We start from the raw sequence: 21,433 nt of genomic DNA, 5'->3' as shown, positions 1-21,433 counted from the left end.
ATGGAATTCTATAGTCTCTGCTTACCCCGGTGGGAAATAGGCGTGAGTTTATGTATGTATGTATGTAAGATATTTTGTAAAAAATATTAAGTAAGTATTTACTTACGTAAGTGGGTAAGATATTTTGTAAATATAAGTATTTACAGATGCCGTAACAATGCCGCAAATACTGTGTTCGGTGAAAATATCTTCTATTATTGTCAAACGGTCTGAAAGAATCCTTCCGCTGAGATGAAGAATTGATCAATGATGAGATATTCAGTGACTGAATAGGCACTGAGTATTTCTCTGCAAATATTATTCTTGAATCTAAATAAACAAACCTCAGAGCTCTATTTTTATATTTGTATACACTTCTTCATTATAACTTCCCTGAACAGTATGGATTAGTGATCGCGAAAAAAAGCGTTTTAAGCAAAACTATGTGATGCGCATCGATTAAGGCGTGTAACGTGTAGTACATACACGCATACATATTCTCACGCCCGTATTCCGTAATAGGGTGGACAGTGTTATAAGTAATCAGTTATGTAACTTGCTTTTTTGACGTGACTTATTGTAGGTTTGCCGCAAATGGCATTAACTACTTGACCGGACAATAGAGGAGCGCTCAGGGCTCTCAACCGGTACAACAATTAAGAAAAACAGGCCTGAGGTTGCCCAGTTGTGCGCGAACCTCGGCTCATGGCGTCGTGTGAGATAAGTGCGGAATGATGGAAATCGTGGACCACGCCGCGCCGGCGGGGACCTATGTTACTTGCAGTCACAGTTGATTAAAAGTCTTAAGATGGATATGATGAATCGTATTGTGTCGAGAGATGAGCCTATTGAACATAACAATTTTCCATCATGTTAGAAAGGATAATCTCTCCGTCGGATACACGGTAAAATGTATGAAAAACTAACACATATGCAGGCCATACTGAATTGGTATTAGGGTCAGACAGTAAATCTTATGATGAGACACAGCATGATTCACCATTAGCGGATAGTGCCAACGTTGATATGACTAGTGCACTTGTAACTGAAATTAGTTTAGAAGGACTTCTTGGCAAAACTGGTTGGGAATTACATTATATAAATATTACATACGCGCGCACACACATACACGCACACACACAAACAGAAAAAAAGAAGGAAGGTGACAGAAAACTCGGTGAGTAAGTACCCCAATTATATAGTCATGAGCTTAAATGTTCTGTCAGTAATATTATTTATTGCACACTCAAGGTTTTAATACATAAACGACATTAATCGCTGGAAGTTCCTAAATGTATCTTACATCTCAAAACAAACATACCCACATTATTAGTGAAGTGTTTGTTAATCATAGAATTATTTTAAAACGTTCGTAATTAAATACTTGTGATGATACTGGAGCTCGGTGGCGCAGCGGTAAACGTGCTCAGTCTGCGATTGATGAAGTTAAGCCACTTTCACAAAGGCCGGCCATAGGATGGGTGACCACAAAAAAAAGTTTTCATCTCGAGCTCCTCCGTGCTTCGAAAGGCACGTCAAGCCGTTAGTCCCGGCTGCATTAGCAGTCGTTAATAACCACCAATCCGCACTGGGCCCGCGTGGTGGTTTAAGGCCCAATCTCCCTATTCATCCATAGAGAAGGCCCGTGCCCCAGCAGTGGGGACGTTAATGGGCTGATGATGATACTGGTGCTGATTTTATTTTAAGTTATACCTGTCATTTTCTTATCCACCGAAAAGGAAAGGGAAGGGTAATCAACAGGCATGAAATGTATGGTACACACGTCAATTTTAGCCACAAATCTAAAACAACCCTCTAAAAATTTTTCATTGGCTATTTAGGTAACACGACCTAATTACAGTGACAGCACGCAGGAAACGGTTTGTACGAGGGGAGGTCAAAAAGTTCGCGGAATGGAGGGGTTGGAGGGGGTTGGTTTGCTCGTACAGGTAGCCGCTAGTTGCACACCTCATTAACAGTATATGTACCAAGTTTGAAGCAAATCGGGTCATTAACGTTTGAACTATCGACCAGCAAACAAGTGAATCGGGAAGAACTCAGCGAATATGGAGAAAATTGAACACCGCGCCGTCATTAAGTTCCTCACCAAGCAAGGAAAATCCGCTCAGACGATTTTTCAAGAGCTGTTAGCAGTTTACGCGGACTCTGCCCCTGGTAAAACCATGGTTTACAAGTGGCATAGTCTTTTCAAGCAAGGAAGAGAGTCGATTGAAGATGACCCCCGCTCCGGACGGCCCATTGAGGCCACCACACCGGAAATCATCGAAAAAGTAGAGAAACTTGTATTAGAAGATACCCGCTTGAAGAAGAAGCAGCTTGCAGCAATGGTCGGTGTATCCGAAACAAGTATTTTAAATATCCTACATCAACATCTTGGGATGACTAAGGTCAGCGCAAGATGGGTTCCAAGAATGCTCACGCCACTTCAAAAAAGCGAGCGTGTCGAGTGTTCTCGCCAGTTTTTAGAGCTCTGTGGAGAGAATAAGGAAGAAGTTATGGCCCGGATTGTTACTGGAGATGAAACCTGGGTTCACCACTATGAACCTGAGTCGAAGCAAGAGTCGATGCAGTGGCATAAAAAAGGCACACCTCCTCCAAAGAAGTTTAAGGTGTCACAATCGGCCGGAAAGATCATGGCCACTATTTTTTGGGATACAGAAGGTATTTTGCTGATTGATTATAAAGATCGTGGTGTGACTATAACGGGACATTACTACGCTTCTTTACTGGATAGATTGAAAGAGGCTATCAAGGAAAAAAGAAGAGGAAAGCTGTCAAGAGGTGTGCTCCTTTTGCACGACAACGCACCCGTCCACACGTGCCATGTTGCGACGGCTGCCATTCACCGATGCGGGTTCGAAAAATTAAACCACCCGCCTTACAGTCCAGACTTGGCCCCCAGCGATTATTATTTGTTCCCAAAAATGAAAAAGGAACTGCGTGGACGAAAATTTGGCGATGATGAAGAAGTCAAGTCTGCAATTTCGGCCTATTTTGACAGCAAAGAGAAATCTTTTTTTTATGATGGAATAAACAAATTATTTGATAGATCCGGAAAATGTGTTAAGGTTAAGGGAGAATATATTGAAAAGGAAAAATAGTTTCGTGTTTAATTTCGACCCCCTTCCCCCTCATTCCGCGAACTTTTTGACCTCCCCTCGTATACCAACGAGATATCTATTTGATTCACCCGGGTTATTGATTGGTAGACTCAATCATTTCAAAATTAACAGTTGTCAATCATCCGTCGCTTTGCTTTTCGGCGGATAATAAAATGACGGGTATAACTTAAAAAAAATAAAATAGGCGGTGTCTGTAGGAATCGGGGTCGATGTAGTATAATTTATTAATAAAAATCCACTTAACTCATATGCTCGACTGAAGTCTATCATGTCTCCAACTAAATTCCTTTAACCAAAAAGTTAATACTTTGTTGTGTTTCTTATAAAGCCGCTAATGCGAGTGGGTCGTTAACGTGAAGGTAATTAATCTAGATTTATTCTAGAGCGTAAACAAAATGTTCGGTCTGGGATTTTTTTCCAGCGATTCTAGCTCAAGGTGAGATTGGTATATTTCTAACTACCTATGCAGAATGTTTTTTTTTTACCTAAAAATAGCACATACCTGGATGTTATTTTCCCAAAATGATTGATTGTTGATTTTTTGCTATCGCTCCTCAAAGGTCCCTAGCTACCTACATTTTCTGTGATGTTTTACTTGATGAGATGAAATCTCTGTAGCTATTTAGCAAAATAAGTAGAGTTACATTTTTACCAATCCTATGGAGTAACTAAAATATTACTAAAAACCTTGTAATAGTATTCGTAGAAAAATATAAAACATTCAATTCAAAGCATACTTAGTATTATGTTTTCAAATAGGTACAGTTTATCGGAAACGAAATTTTTCAAATACTTTCAGTTTTCACTTTTAGTATTTATTTATTAAATAATTAGGTCATAATACAAAACCAAAAAAAATAAGGCTAGGCATCCACCACTAGCCTTTTTGACAAAACTAGTTTTTGTTTTTTTTTTTTCGAATTCGAAAAAAAAAACGTCATATCATAAAAATCATTTTATCATTCAACATCATTTAAAAAAGAAAATTCTTATTTTATTGAATTACTAAGTACATTTCTATGCATTTCTTCTAAAACACTCGTATCGAAGCAGTTAGAATTACCGTTCGATTTATTGAAGCTAAGTAGGTATAACGGGAATGGGTGTGGGTGACAGGTTGACATGGCTGTCTTCGAAGACATAATCCGCAGATAAACCCAAGGGGCAGCCGGTTGTGCAAGCGGCACCTTGCGGCTCATCGGATTTCAATAATTTACAACTTGTAGGTAAAGTTATTTGGTACTTATTTCTCCTGTAGACAAGTGCTGTAGGTGTAGTAGTAGGAATTGTGCTGTGATCTTTGTTGCGTACTTTTTTAAATGTTTCGTGTATGAGTATAATACTGTGTAGGGTTTATGGGTGTCCGACCTTAGGCAATATCATCACTTACCAAATGACGTGAGTGTGGTCAACCGCAAACTTAATATAGCGAAAGAAAGTAGGCAATACTCGTATGCTAAGTGCATAGTAAATACTGATTTGGACATTGTTGCAATATAGGCATATTTTATAACCTGTGGTCATGATGATTCCAAAATTATAGCCCAATACAGGAGGTCATATACCTCCGAAAATGCATTTCTCAGGAATATAGGTTTCCTCACGGTGTTTTCCTTCACCGCTGTGCACGTGATAATCATTTATGATCCAAACATGAATTCGAAAACAGACAATCATTGGTTTAGGCCTGTGCTGGATTCGAACAGGCCAAACAACAAACAAACAAATTGCTTACTACATCTTAAAATGAAAAAAAAAAAAAATACATTGTTGCAATATCTAGTTATTGTGAACCTCTATTAAGTGAGAAACACCTGTATCTGAAGGCCACGCTCTTCCTATCTACCTCTATAATAACTATAGTACTATGGTACTCGATGGTGATGGTGGTGGTGATGGTGATGGTGTCTGTATGCAGATACTTTCCACTGGGAACAGAGAGATTAGGACGAGAAGAGTGCTGTGGACGCGCACACTTGAGCACTATACGTAGTATATTCTGCGTAAACGACTGTTTCCCATTTCTGGACTCCGTGTACTAAATTACTCAGAAATAAAATCTGGTACGTACTTATACTAAATTAGCAAGAAGAAAGATAACTTCCTTGAATTCATAAAGCGAATACTTATAAGATACCGGGAATAAAAAGAAGAATTTCGATATTAAATCATTTTAATGAATTTGAAATTCTTTCATGTCATCTAATTAAGAAATTACTTAACGTGAAAATTTAGTTTCCTCTACTGTGCATAATAAGGATATTTTCAACAAGAGTGAGGGTCCTATTGAAATGTCCAAATAAAAATAAACGGTAAAAATATTATTAAGACTCTTCAAAGGAAATTTAAATGCATTGAGCAGCATTATGGGCTATTTTCTTTAATATTACCAATAACACCTCAGTTTTACGAACACTTTGCATGAATGGGTGGTCCTTTTTTGTTGGACGTCTCGGTGGTGTTCATATTATGTCGATATTGTATACATACATATATACATATACAGGGCGTTAGTGACATCGTAACGAAAACTTTGAGGGATGTTTCAGACCACGATTCTGAGTTAATATCAATGGAATTTGCCATCGAAAAAGTATAGAATTGAAAATAATTTAAAAAAACTATAAGAAAGCATGAATTTTTCAACGGATAATTCCACTTGATATTAACTCAGAATCATAATCTAAATCATCCCCCTCAGAATTCGTTACGATGTCACTAACATCCTGTATATACAGTGAACAAGTAGTTGCAAGTTCACTCTCTCGTCCTCAACCTCCCGCTGCTCATGGACCTGATGGCCGATACGACCGGCAGAAAGCAGAGGTGTCAGAGAGTCAGGGGATTGGCCGCACGACCATGAAAGTATCCAGACGCGCCCTTTGATGCACATTCCCTTTGCCTTGCGCCACCGCTGTAGAAGCCAGATGCACTTGCCTATTGACATTGCTCGTAGGTATATGGTGGATCGGCCATCGACCGACTGCACCAGTGGTATAAGATCCAGTGGGCAGTGAGGTCGTCAGTTCCCTACGCCAAAAAAAAAATCAAACTCAGGTTGGTAACGACTCTATATTTTTCATCGTATTCAGCCTCCTTGTTCAGCTTCGTATACGGCCCAGATTTAGGGCCACGTTTAGTTTTACTAGGTTTCACTATACACCCTCGGGAACCGTTTGTCTTCGTGGTACGACATATTTGATTTATGTATGTAAGTACCTGACTATTCAGCTTCTATACTGGTCTGAATAAAAAACATAGAACATAGAGGTATCTCCCCGCCTATGTCGTGAAACTGACCGAAGATTTGTATACCTTTTAATACGATGGACTATTGTGGTTGGTCTTTTACCTGATAGTCATAGAAATTACCTACACCCATATAAACATATAAACAGACTATACATAATGCACGCGTAACGTAGCCGCGCGTAGGTTTAGCGTCTGTGTGTCGCGTTGTTCGACTTACATTGCGGCACAGTAAAAATTCAAAATCTTAATAAAACATTTGAGACAAGAAAAACACCCACCATCGTTTTTAGTACAATCAAATAGGCGTTCCATTTTTTTTTCGTAACGATGTCACTAACACCCTGTATATGTCCCATTGTTGAGCACAGGGCTCCTCTCAATCAACCGATTACACTCACTGTTTGAATCAATTTTGCACTATTCACTTCCTTATAGCAATTCAAAATACATCATCAAGACACATCATGGTCATGGTTGTGGTCATGTGTTTTTTGTAACACTTATTTATTTATGACAATAAATGGGCAATTTCAATTCAAAATTTCTTCCAATTCTTCCAATTAAAAGTAACCTCTTTTCAGGCATTGCGGGTGATTTGCAACCACATAATCCTGCGGTGATCGTCTTTTATCTAAGACGAAGACTATCCTACACCATATTTACTTGCAGGACTGCCACTTCCTTTTGAATAGGCATCTATGTAACTATTTACCTACACAGCTTTTCCGTTTGGTGTCAGATTGTCTAGGTAGCAATATGACTAACTACGTTAAAGACTATATTGCAAAGCGACTATATATCATTTCACCTAGATAATATATCATTCTAGTGGCATATTTTTTTGAACGCAAAATTATAAAAAAAAACATTTTGCACTTGACTGTATTGTCCATTATACGGTGTGGTCAATCAAGCTATGTAATCATTTCGCGATCAATTTTTGCGACGACGTCAATATAAGATGTCGGTGAAGTGATATCTAGTCGCTTTGCAATATAGTTTTTCATGTAGTTAGTTGTATTAGGTACTACTTAGAAAATCTGAGACCAGCCCTAAAATTCAATGACCGACTAAGTTATTTTATTCAAATTATGGTCCTTTCCAGACATTAGTGAGGGCCTTATGGTAATATATGCACAGCCGTTGAAGTTTGTCGTAGCTGACGAAGTATAATGGGGAAGCCTTGTAGTAACAGAAAGGGAGGCCCACAGTTCTAATAGGTAATTACTATTAATCAAAATTTAATGCCTTACACGTGTATAATTTTGTAAAGGATTAATGTCTTAAGGGTTTCACTTTTCATCCTAGAACCCTAGAGAACATGAGATTTAATTCAAACTAGCCCAAACTGGATTCACATATTTTTCTGTGGAGTCGAGTGGCAACTGCTTTTGATGTAAATAGAGAGGATATTATAAACACGCACAGTCACTATGGTTCTGTGGAACACCGGCTTGCTTCTCAAAAAGCTGCTGCGCCCCGGTACGAACCCCGGTACCAGAGGGTCTGTCCATTAGGCACCCATTCCAATACGCCCCCGGCAGAAGGCAGAGGTGTCAGAGTCGCAGGGGACCACTTGCACAAATGAGTTATTAATCATCATGAGGTGTGGATAAATGTTATGTTACGTGGACATTATAAAATAAATAAAGAATTAAGATTACATTACAGAAGTACCTACTCGAAAAATTCTGGATCAAAACTCATATCACACACACATACATACATAAACTCACGCCTATTTCCCACCGGGGTAAGCAGAGACTATAGAATTCCATTTGCTTCGATCCTGACACACTTCTCTTGCCTCCTCCACACTCATCAATCGCTTCATACACGCACGCCGGTTCAGAGTAGATCGTATTGAACCTTTTCTAAGGACGTCTCCAATTTGATCATCGTAAGTCCTTCTCGGTCTTCCTCTGCCAGCCCTACCATCAACTTTCGCTTTATATACCGCTTTTGCAATTCTATTATTCTTCATCCGCTCAAGGTGTCCAAACCAACCTAACATTCCCTTCTCAATCCTAGTCACTATTATCGTCTTTTACACCACATCTCTGTCTTATCACACTGTTTCTCACTCTATCACTCAACTTCACACCGCAGATGCTACGCAAAGACCTCATTTCTACGGCATTGATCCTACTTTTATGCTTCTTCTGCCATACCCAACATTCACTACCGTACTTCAGCGTAGGGACAAGCACTGCATTGTGAACAGCCATCCTCGCATCTACCACACACACACACTTATTTCATTTTTCTGGGTAGGTAGAGCAGTTATAGCCAGGAAGACGTCTAAAGAGAACCTAGAGACAATCTAAGGGCCCTATGTCACTAAGAGACCATGGTAGCGCCAACACGATGGCGTCATCTACTAAATACAGTTGTAATAATGGGTAGGTTAACCTCACCTGGTTGCGCAACCAATTTGTTGCCTGCAACCAAATACCGAATATTTTCTGGTGGCGCAACTGTATCCTAGTGAGATAGGGCGTTAAGTTTTCGCGTAGTAACATATGTATGTCTATATGTATATGTCGTGGCCAGATCATAGATCATCATTTCATGATGTGCTCGATCATTTCATGAAATGGTCATATTTCATGAAATAGAACATCATTCGTTGGCCACATCATGATGTAGTTTGGTCAGATCAATGAACACAAAACGTTTAACGATATGAGCAACTAAATGCATGATTACTTCATGATATGGCCAAACGATGGCAATCATATCGTAAAATTAGTAACATTATCCTCCGATAGTGACGCTGGTGTCGATTATTTTAAAACTTGATTGATATCATAATCGATGAATCAATGTAATTGTACAATTTTCCATATCGAATAGGTACATAATTTTGAACTTAAGAAATTCATCGAATATTCGCATTTTTATTACACCACATAGCATGGACACCGCCTCCATTATCGATATGGCCAAACGTTGATTGATATATCATTAAACGTTGACGTTTCAACGATATGGTCAACTTAAGTTGGCCCTTTCATGAAAAATGACCATTTCATGAAATTATTAATTTTACGATCTGGCCACGACGTAATAGAAAGGTAGATGATAAACGTTGAACAGTGACTCATCACATTCACCACCTATCACGTGGGTCGCACAGAAAATTCGGTAAGGCGTGAGTACTTAGTTCATCATGCGATGAATGTAGGTACATCCGCCTATCTGCTCCTATGGGTATGTCGTGAGCATGTTGTGTTGCTATAGTAACTAAGGAAGAAGTCAATAAGCTTATCGAAGTAATAAATAAATATATTGTTGTGTTGTATTCTTTATAAATATCTCGTGATTGTGATCGTAGCAAGTATTCTCCTTCGTCTCATTCAAGATTGAAAATGTTATTTATAAATTATTACTTGTGCCACAATACATGTGTACAAAGTAAATCTTTCCTCATTTAAACTTTGCGCTTAAAAAATAAATTGTCTCCAATTCCAGTCAGTAAATTAAATATTTCAACTGAATACGAAATGAATTCGTCAAGTGAATTCGTGGAAATCCTGAAAGTTGTGGTAATTCTAGTCTGCGGTGAGATTTAATGAGAGTGGTTTTCTAAACTATTTTACCTAATGTAACTATCCAAGCGGGATGAAACACGGTTAATAGGTATATAAGTCAAAAGAGGTATTCGATAATTAGCTTAGCGGTATTAAATTTGTTAGCATAAGTTTAAACAGGGAAGTTTTAAGTTATGCGAATCGAATATCTGTTATATAATCGGACGTCTCTTAAAGCCATAACTTTCAGTGAAAAAGGTTTAATGTAACTTCAAAGTTATAATAGTCAAAAATAGAAGGGTCACGATGGTATTATAAATAGAATTAAAACTACAATCCCTTTGGAAATATTTTATATTTCAACTCATTTAATTGCACTATAATAATAATCTATACAAAATTAAACAATTTCACTAGGTAGGTACACTTTAGTGTAAATAATGAATTTACGCCATAATTTGGGTAGGTACAATAAATTACACATATGAGTACTTATTATTTTAAATACTGTTTGACACGTAGTAGTATAAATAGTACCATTAGATCGAAGCGAAGGAGTTTTACATTTGCCCAGCTCTTAAAATGTACAACTCTTCGCGGGAAGTAGGTACCTCCGCTATGATACAAATACTACAAAATCTGAAACATCAAATATGGAAATGAGGACAGTCTTAATTAAGTAATAAGTAACCTGGGGCACAGTATAGCGACCGTAATCACAATTGTCGGAACAGAAGCGAAAGAAGGTAATAATAGTAAATGTACGAGTAGCTTGACGAATAACATTTTAATTAACAACATACAATAACGCTATCTGATTATTATGTACATAGAGCTTACGAACTAGTTTGGAATAACACCGAATCGAAAAAGTAGTATTAATTAAGTTTGATTGAGTCGTATGGTGTGTGTGTGTTGTGCGGAGGCCGGGGGGGTGGCGGCGGGGCGGGGGCTGGAGGGCTTTAGTCCTGGTCCTGTTGCCGATCGTCCTCCGAGCCGCTTGCCTTCACCTCCTTCGGCAGAGACGACTGCAACAATAACAGTAGCCAACATTATGTACATAATTTAAAAAAAAAATACTTCGAAATCAGCGGCATACTATACGTCCAAGTACAGAATAATTATATTGGATTGGCGGATCCTTTCACGCAACCGTGGGAAGTGCCGTAAAAGTTGACTAAAAGATTGTGACCACTGTATTGATTGACATTTTAATGGGCGACGGGCTGGTCACATAAGTAAGTAAGTAAGTAAAATGTTTATTTTTCATAAAAATACAGAAAATTTTGTTACAATAAAAACCTCACAAAACCAATTCCTCGGTTTGTCTGTGGGAGTGGAGTTCGCTTAGTCACCGTACAGTAATTTAAAAAAAGTAGATGCGAAAAGTAGCTTTAAGTAGTCTTGTGATTATAAAAGTACCGGGTATCTAACCCCGGTATCGGACTTGTAAGTGCAATTTTCACTAACATAGTTGACTCGACCTTTGTAGACAGCGATACGGCATACGTCACTCGTTGGTCTAACAAAAAGCTCGGTGAAACGGGTACTCACTATATCTTGCCATGGATGTACTTAGCCCAATTGGGAACATACGTGAGACTATGTTATAGTTATAACACTACGTACCTCGAAAGGCATTAAGAACATGTTGTTGTCAGATCGGCGACCGAACCGCAGGCGCATCGAGGGGGTCCTTACAACGCGGTCTTGTTCCTGCAAACAAAACAAAGTTTTATCTACTTACACAAACTAATTACTATTAACCTACATTTATCATACGACTAATTAGCGAAGATATAGTGCCATGTTATTTTGATTCCAAAAGTAGATTATAATAGTAAAATAACTCTAATCCGTGCGAATTTTTAAAAATCTTTTCTTATTCAAAAAAATGGTAAACTCTATGAAAAATATTAACTTTTTAGGTCTGGGTGTTTTAATCGTATTATCGTGTGGGTTATGAGGTTGGTAACCCGCCAACCTTATCAACCCTGGTGTCAGGGTTCTTATTGAGCCGCCAAAGGCCCCTGACATGACTCATGTAACGTCTATATACTTACATCAGTAAGTAGCAACCAGGACCAACAGCTTAACATGCCTTCCGAAGCACGGGTCATCTTACTGTAGGACAGTCAGGTGATCAGCCTGCAATGTCCTAACCAAACTAGGGATCACAAAGTGGTTTACGAGACATGTCCCCACCGGGATTCGAATCCAGAGCCTCCGGATCGTGAGACCAACGCTAAAAACTGGACCACAGAGGCCGTTGGTGTGAGTTTTGATGAGTGAGTGAGTTACAGGGCTTACATGTTTTTATACTGCTACTTACGGTTATTTTTGTTTGAACCCTTTGAATTGACTGTAAAAGTTAGTCTTTACGTCAACACTAGTAGGTATGAAAACAAGAATACTAGTTGTTTTTTTTTCGATAGTTACTACCGGGTGAGAGCCCTCAACCTCGTCCCATTTGTCCGGCCAAGTAATTAATGCCATCTGAGGCAAATACACTCACTTCAAAAGAAAGTATATTTTAAGGAAAAAAGTAACTGACAGCAGGTTATTTACCTATGCCGATAAATTTTAATACAATTACCAAATACAATTTTGACGTTTTTAGGCGAACAAATTGAAAATAACTTGTAGGTAACTAAAGTTTTTCGGCACGCGTTTGACGCAAAAGTTTTGACAAACGTTGCCAAGGGAAGTGATATTAAACGTGTGTTAGAAGTTGAATCCCTTTCCATTGCCGAACGAGTGGAACGACTTTACTAAGTTTCATGTCGCTACATTTATGTAACACCAAGTGGTAATTATGGGTGGTATTGGCAACAAAACAAGGCGATTCGTCATAAAATCGGGCAATTATCGTAAAACTGCTCGAATGTGGCTTGTTAGCGGTAAGTAGATTAGGCGGATTTACCCGCGCGTTTTACGAGGGGGCTCGATACAGCGCACCACCGCCGTCATTCCAGGTAACACGCCTCGAGACAAAATCGTAACTCCCAAATTGATATATTGTAATGGATCCATTTGCACGATATTTTTCCCTTGCCTGAAGAGTGGTTTATTTTTATGACACTATTTATATTTTGTGTCGTTACAGAAAAATATGATCGAGTCTTAAGTTTTGCTTTCTTGAATTTTTTATTTTATATACTTTGTTTGTCTTTGGAGCCGTGGTAGCCCAGTTACGTAGTAGAACGCTTGCCTCTCACTTTGAGGTCGCAGGTTTGAATCCCAGCACAAGCCTAAACCAATGTATGTCGAATTTGTTTCCGAATTCAGAATAATTATCACGTGCTCAGCGGTGAAAGAAAATATCGTGCGGAAACCCACATTCCCGAGAAATGCAATTTCGGAAGTGTGTGACCTAACCTGTATTGGGCTGGTTTTCCCTTCGCGGGTTGGAAGGTTAGTCAGGCCATCGCTTCTGTAAAAACCGGTCCTGTCAAATCTTCAGGTTCAGTAGGCGGACCATGTGAAAAACGGGACAAAGCTAGGGAAATGATGATATACTTTGTCTGATGTAGACGTTGCAGGTAACAAGGTAATAAAATTTCTTTATTTTAGACAACATTAATGAGCCTACGAAGATGTACTTGAACATGACAGGCTCGAGTATCATTCATAATATGACGACATTTCTTTTTAATCTCATTTTTGAGTACAATACTTGTCCTTCTTTGATGTTGTGTTGATGAATTATTTGTGGTATTTCTTTCACGTCCTTGAAACCAATATACTTTTTAAATGCATTCTGCTTCATTTCGGATCGTGATAGTCAATTTAATTTACTTAGTTGGTACTCGTAATTAATTTGACGTTTGAAATGAATTAATTATGCAGCCTGCACCTGTCCACAATTTAATAATTTCATTGTATCTATCTATCAATCACAATTATAACAGTGTACAAAATTAAATATTTTTGGTTAATTTATTACTGAAATTGTATTCGAATGGAAGTTAATGTTACTGTTGAAATGTTAGGTTATGAGATTGACAATTCCGAGGATAAATGTCAGGTAGGTAAGTAAGTCTTTGTTGTGTAAATTCATTTTGAGATTTATATCAAAAGCAAGGTTTCTTGCTGCCTGTTTTATTTATTTAAATTGCTATGTATGACAGTGGCATGTTCTATTTCCACTTACTATTTTTCCATTGACTGACGTGTATACTAATTTTCTTTTTTTTTGACTTGTCTTGTTGTAGATTTGCCGCAGGTGGCATTAACTACTTAGCCGGACAAATGGGGAGCGCTGAAGGCTACAACGTTTAAGACAACAGGCCTGTGGGTGCCCAGTTGGGCTAATTTTCTCTTCTATATTAAAACTATTGTATTTGTGATGTGGTGATGTAATATTTCTCTGCAAGCTCAACGCTAAACCCCCTGCGCTGCCCTAACCCTGACAAAATCTAAACTAATAAAATCAACGACAGGAAATATTTGTAATATTGTGGCTTGACATAATTTTGGTTAGGTCTAAATATCAAAACTTCTACAACTATTGACTTCAAGTTTGTCTTTTAGAAAGGCAAGTATCGTGACTTGTTATAACAAACTTTGAATACTGACATACTCTTGATGGCACTTAATCCAGATAAAGTGCCACTTGTGCACGTCGGCTGCTAAGTGCCAACTGCGCTATTCTTTGTTGAGCTTAGCAGAGCGGTAGTTAACAACCTTGTTTTTCTTTTTAAGTAGGTAACTAGGAAAAGATATTAAAGAATGGCGCTAATCGCTGCTGAAAATAAGAATTGTATACCTTTAAGTGACTGGGTAGAGTATTAGATCTGTTATAACACTGGTTTAAGGATAGTGACATTGTAAACTTCGAGGGATGATTCAGACCATGATTCTGAGTTGATATCAAGTGAAATTTTCCGTTGCAAAAGTATGGAACTGAATATAATAAAAAAAAAACACTAAAGTTTTCATGAAACTGACGTAATGCGTTTGATAAAAATGTTAACGTAGTAAGCCCGCTAACGGTAGTTATACTCCGGCCAAACCAGTTTGGGTTGCAACGTATACTACGTTCTTTCGTTCAAATCCGCACGCACACTAACTTGAAACACATTCTAACTTTATTTATTTGTTTATTTTATCGTTTTATATGCATTGTTTTGTAAGTATTATTGTATTTTTTTTATGTATTTGTAGAGATACACTGCACACACACACGCTTTTAATATATGTTTTTGTAAACTACTTTGTTTTCATAGTATAAGTAAATATTATTATGAATTCATTCAAGTATTTGTGGGAGACACGTGCCTCACTTAGCAGGGTCCACAGAATACCAGCGTCGTGCCTCGCGCCGCGGCTTATGCTGAGTGAGGCCCTTTTATAAAGGACACCACCACCATCGTTGACCAGTCCTTACACTCAATTATTTGTATTTCTCGTGTATGTTGTTTTTATTATGTGTTTTGTTTGATTGTAAGTTGTGTGTTACTCTGTGTTTTATATTATATATTTGTTATTTGTTTTGTATTTGTTACTGTGGTGTCCCTTTATAATAAACGTTTCTTTCTTTCTTTCTTTCTAATTTTCCGACAGGAAATTTTACTTGATATGGACTCAGAATTATGGTCTGAATCATCCTCCTCAGTATTCGTTACAATGTTACTAACACCCTGTATAGTATTACGCAAGTGTAAGTAGGTTAGTTGTTACGTGAGCCATGTCAGAGGCCTTTGGCAGATCAACTTAACTCTATAAGGCTTAAAAGGATAATTTTCTTGAATCCGCATATTATTATCCGCATTACAAATCGTCTTTGTGATTCATAATACTCACGATTTCCTTATTTTGACAGTTTTCTGCGAAAAATCGTAAAATGGCGCACATAAGAGGATTTGCTTTATATCAAACAAATATCAAGTAGCAAAATCGTTTTTAAATAGATGAAAACGATCAATGTGGCATTTATACCCCACAAGAAGAAGACAATTACTATTTATGGCCAACAAAAAACGATTATCCCACTGGTCAATTTGATGGTCAGACTAATCTGACCAACGGGAAGTTATGTTCCCGTTCGTTAGATCTGCTCTGCTCAGATTAGTCTGACCATCAAACTGACCAGTGGGAAAAACTGACAAAAATGCAGTAACTTACGTAAAAAAAGAAGAGAGACTTACCTCTTGCGGGAATACATGTGGCACGGCGTGTTCCTCAGAGCGGCGACCGAAGCGCAGGCGCACAGGCGTGCGGATGTCCCGCAGCGACATTAGTTCTTCCATCTCGTCCAGCTGCAACAATATTGCATTTAACAAAACAATCTAGTCTATTGCTAAAGAACCATAATGGGCGATTTTCTATGGACCCCATGAGATAATGTTGAGATTTTTAAAGGTAAGACGTCTTATCGCGTTGTCTTTTAAGCCCAATATATCATACGAGTATCGCATCGTTTCGTAGAAAATCCCTGCTCCCAGTCGCAACCCTAGAGGTAGCATTGCGCACGTTGAGCTTTAAACAAGTACTAAGACTTTACCTTTTATGGGGAATCAATTCATATAAAACTTCTCAAATAGCAATATTGCTTATTTTAGATGAAATGATGTGTGTGTGATGTGGGCTTTGTAGACCACGATGAGATTATCATCATGTGACATCTTATTGGTAAGATTCTATTGTCGCTGTAGAGTAGGGAAGAACACTCTTAACCGGGTCATAGAATTAGGAATAAAATACTAAGACTGAGTAACCGTCGCTACGCACCATATGGTTTCATTTTAGAGGTTTCCTAATGGGTGCGGGATTGCAGACCAAGACTAACGAGGCACATCTCCATACCCTCTTAGGTTGATAATGTGAGGACTGTGTGTGAGTGCTCAATGACTCGTTTCTTTACATATCTGATAATATAGACACCATAAGAAATTGTGATGTCAGAATATTTCTAACCAAGTTTATGCTGGGAATATCGACGCCAAATAGAGAAAGAACCGAGAAAAAGGAAAGGTTTACGGACTTATCAATATTTCAGAATCAACCTCATGCTTCATTTACATTAACTTAAAATCGCGCAGTATCCCGCCATGTTCAAATCTGCTAGTCATTTCCAGAACCTTCTCCAGTTTCTATTATCCCGAACCAATAATTTATTATACAATAAAGTGACAAACAAGTGGATCTGTATAGAAAAATGTATAGAAATCGGGAAACGGAATCCTTAGGTAGGTGGCACAATTTAATTTACACTCAATATCCCGTAACAAAGTTTCTTTATCCTTGTCAGTTACGGAACGGCCAAAATTTAATTTATGAATCCAACGCCTAACGAAATTAGAGACGAAAGACAGTTATTTAATCTAAGACTTTTCTGCCCACAATGGCCTAAGAAAAAAAAAGGGTTTGCATTTAAGATTCTAGATTGATAACATTCAAAGAAATTAGCCGAAGGTCGGAAAGAAATCTTTCTTTGACAAATTACGATGAAAATTGATACTACATTATTATAATACTTATATAATATAATAAAATATAATACACATGTTTCTGGTAATTGGAGTAAGCAACAATCGCTGTCGGGATGACAGCTATAAACGATGACAGTAACCTTATCCTCTTAATATGATCATGCATAAACCGCTCCTCAAATACATGAAAAATACGAAATATATGAGACGTAAATGGATATCCTGTGTTTTAACAGTAAAAACCCGTGCCATTAATGTGCTTTTAAAATGATTTCGAACCCAACCGTATTGGAGAGTGCTTCAAGATTGTGGATTTTTCGCTTATATTACATTTGTAAGTATACATTTGTAAGTATTTTGTCAAAAGCATTGCCTTGTAGGTATATTTTTTATTACAAGTTGTTAGAGCGCACAAGCTATGAGTATATTAACCTCAATTTGTCAATAAGCTATTATTGTTTTTAGCGTTGAGTGTTTGCTTGAGCGCTTACCTAACCTACCTACAAAGTTCTAATGAAAACAAGGATGGTTCGTTTGCCTCGCTTATGTTAGGGAAAAAGATGTATATTATAATCAAATACTTGTATCAAATAGGATTATCTAACATAATCGCCATGCAAATGAACGAGAAATCCCGCGGTTTAACAACTTTACTCGGCTATATCACATATGAATACACATTCAAGCCGTTCCAGAAACTTGAAATTCTTGGCTAAATCTACTATCATCCTATATCGCAGTAAAGTTCATTGATGTATTCAAATGTAATCACCGTCTTGAAGGGTTTTATCAAACAAAGTTGCCAATGTCAGAATTACAAATACTTCTGTGTCAAATTCTACTCAAATGTGCCCCGGAATTGGAATACTTCAATTCCATGCATGCGAGAATCAAGTTCAAGGCCTTTATTTGTGTGTAGGGTGTACAAACTTAAAAAGGAAATCTGGGCTAATAGCTCTTGATGACACGAAGTTAAAATGTAGTAGGGTCCGTGGTGGAATTTCATTAGGAACGCCCAACTTCAAGAGGTACCTAAAGATGTGTTCAAAGATTTTCAAATTCATGTAAATTCGATTGAAACTAACAAGAAGCAAGCTATACAATTTAATAAAGAAATCAACCTGGAATCTTCAATAATTTGATTAGTATTTATAACCTTCGAGAATTATTGTACCTACCTACCTCTCGTTTCATAACTGAGTAAATTTTATAATCAGATTCTCTCGCAGCAATTTAATTCAATAATTTAATTCAATTCAATTTTTTTTCACTGAAATGGGCAACAACTACTTTATATACGAATACATAAAATATAATTACTTTTATATAGACTAGTAAGGGGGAAAAGTGAGTATAAATTTAGAACTCTGGTAAAATATTACGAAATATTTTCAGACTCTTCGTCACGGTCAAGTTTTCAGACACATCCAGTTGTCTTGTAGGTGACTAGTGGCTCTATAGATCCCAATAGATATGGGCGTTTATTATATTATGTAGATAGTCCTGTGGTACATCGGCATGCTTCTCGATCGAGGAGTATCGATTCGAATCGAACGCCTGTTCCGCTCAGCGCTAGTAGAGCGCACAGCTAAATAGTTGTAGAAGAATAAAGACAGACCGGTGCTTGTGGCGGCATGTCGGGGTCGGAGCGGCGGCCGAAGCGCAGGCGGCGCGAGGGCGAGCGCACAGACTTGCGCGCGAGCGCGTGCCCGCCCAGCGCGTCGTGCTGAGCTAGTAGAGCGTACAGCCCACCCAGCGCGTCCCATCCGCCTCGGCTCTCCGCTGCTGCTGACGCTGTACAGAAAGAAACATATTTCCTGTAAAGTCTAGTGCCAATCACTAGTGTAGCATAGACACTGGTACTTACTTACTTATTTTTAAATAGTAAATAAGTTTTTTTTTATAAGTATTAGAAACTTAATTTTGGTGGAGAATTTTTTTCATGCTTTTCTAAAGTATAGGCTATAAAAATAAGAAAGACGACGGACTAAAAAAATATTAAGATTTTGTTTGAAAGTTTAAGAAAAGCTTTACTACTCGAACAGAACAGGAACAGTTGAATAAAATAAAGTAAATATTCACCTTACAAACATGCTGCATTTAAAGCTCAACCCAAGAAAGAATTTATTGATAATATATGGAAACGAAAGCAGAAATAATAACCCTGGCAGACGCAATTATCGGATAGTGTTTGTTTTTGCTGCATTAAACGGATAATAAAGTAGAGTCTTTATTGTAATATTCTCTTACGTTACATTCAATCAGCCCTCGTCTGTCTAGTCGATCGTTTCATTACTTAGCAAAGCTTTTTATACAAGAACTAAGGTGCGGCGTGGTACCTATTGTTAGTATTGATTTAAATGTCAGGGACAATAGAACGTGTACCCACGTATACCCATCAAATGTCTATCACTTAACACACGAGGGACCCACAGACAATACTAATTAATCCCCAGAAATTGTTATTAAACTTTTCCTATCTGCGCGTAGACAGATCATGACGAATCAATGTAAGTAATGTTACTCACAAGTTTTATTAGAGTTAGCCTCAGGGAGTGAAACCGTATCCACGTGAACACATGAAATTAAACTTGTTCACTTACTTTCACAGTGGATTAGTTTTGAAACGCTTGTTCTTAGTTTTCAGTTTATCTTACAAGTTAAGCTACATAGGCTTCATAAAAATTGTAAGAACAGCTCGACCATTCAAAGTTCAATTCCAGCCTTCCGTTTACATTGTGCAATGTAAGTACTTACGAACAATTTTAAATGTTGAAGCATGTTTTACTTCATTGACGCTTTCATCGTTTTATTCAATTTCGCGTAGAATTTCGTGAAAATGCGATAAAGGAAAAATCATTTTTGCTGTGAGGAGCGAAAGCGGGTCGTTACAAAATTAGCGCTTCGTTGGAGGTACCGGGAGGAGAGTGCTTGAGCGGCTGCAATCAAGGAGGCTAGCGCACTCATCCAAGCCGCGCGCCGTCACTGACCGTCTCCCCTCTTAACACCCTGACATTTACTCAGACATATTTACCGTTAACAACCCATTAGTCAATTTAAATCGGTTGTGAAGTATGGGTACTTAGTTCATCATGCGATGGATGTGCCTTTTACTAGCTACCTAGCCCATATGTAAGTAATCAATTCGTTGTCAAACGCTATCAGTTATAAAGAACTAAACAAACATAAGCATGTCTCTTATTTCCTATTGAAAACCACACACAGATAGACACAATAAATTGTATAGTTGTAGTCAATAATACGTATACGGTCCCTTAAACATGTTTCCACTAATTAATAAGTTACGCAGAACTACATTGACCAACTGCTATTAATTGGCATGCCTGAAATTATGGGTATTGTTATAAAATACAATATCGAAAGCATAGAAAAGTACCTTACCTTTACCTATTGTAAGTTACAGTGTTGATTGTGTCCTATTATAACAGCCTAATAAGTTAGTAGGTAATTAGATGATGTTTGCACAGGGAAAATGTAATTTCTACCGCATTAATCGGAGCTATTTGTTAACCTACATGTAACTCTGTACCTCAATTAACTACGGAAGCAGTTTGTATTATATACCACGATTATGAGCTAACCTTTGTTATAAGCAGGGTTATGCTCGAAGTCGAGTTGAAGGTTAGGTGAGCCCTTACAACGATTTGATGCTTAATGGTACTGTTACACTGCTGTTATGAATGTTTGAAAACTTTATTGAACTCTAACATTACTAATATTTACTAAATGAATATTATATTTCGTCTGGTAAAGTTTGATACAATTTGTGACAAAGGTACTCGTGTTTATACATTTTATAACAGCAGTGTAGCATAAGGCGTAAGTCACACAGTTTATACAGAGTATAATAATTATAACGGTTATAATTAATATGTGTGACTTTAGATTTGGGTGCATATCTTCCTTGTCGACATCCTGTCGGTCTGTCTGTTACTCTTTCAGGCTTAAATCGCTGAACTGATTTTGATGAAATTTGATACTTAGTTAGTTGCACATCTAAGGTAGAACATAGGATAGTTTTTACCCTGAAAATAACCTCTAAGGGAATGTCATGGGAAGTCAACGCGGACAA

General features: G+C 37.8%; 1 protein-coding gene across 2 annotated transcripts in view; it reads right to left on the bottom strand.

The window, feature by feature from the left end:
* Positions 1-10,287: 10,287 nt before the first annotated feature.
* The window catches only part of LOC126369890 (short neuropeptide F), an 88,752-nt gene continuing 77,606 nt past the window's right edge, over positions 10,288-21,433 (bottom strand). For both annotated transcript variants that reach the window (XM_050014492.1, XM_050014491.1), the window contains 4 exons: positions 18,959-19,134; positions 16,057-16,167; positions 11,537-11,623; positions 10,288-10,935 (listed from right to left, as the gene is read on the bottom strand). In XM_050014492.1, coding sequence (XP_049870449.1) covers positions 10,870-10,935; positions 11,537-11,623; positions 16,057-16,167; positions 18,959-19,134 — 440 coding nt within the window. In that variant the 3' untranslated portion in view covers positions 10,288-10,869. The remainder of the gene's footprint in view (positions 10,936-11,536; positions 11,624-16,056; positions 16,168-18,958; positions 19,135-21,433) is intronic.

Source organism: Pectinophora gossypiella, chromosome 9, assembly GCF_024362695.1.
Source record: "Pectinophora gossypiella chromosome 9, ilPecGoss1.1, whole genome shotgun sequence".
Taxonomy (NCBI): domain Eukaryota; kingdom Metazoa; phylum Arthropoda; class Insecta; order Lepidoptera; family Gelechiidae; genus Pectinophora; species Pectinophora gossypiella.
Note: the sequence above shows the minus strand (reverse complement) of the source record. Positions and strands in the feature narration are given on the sequence as shown.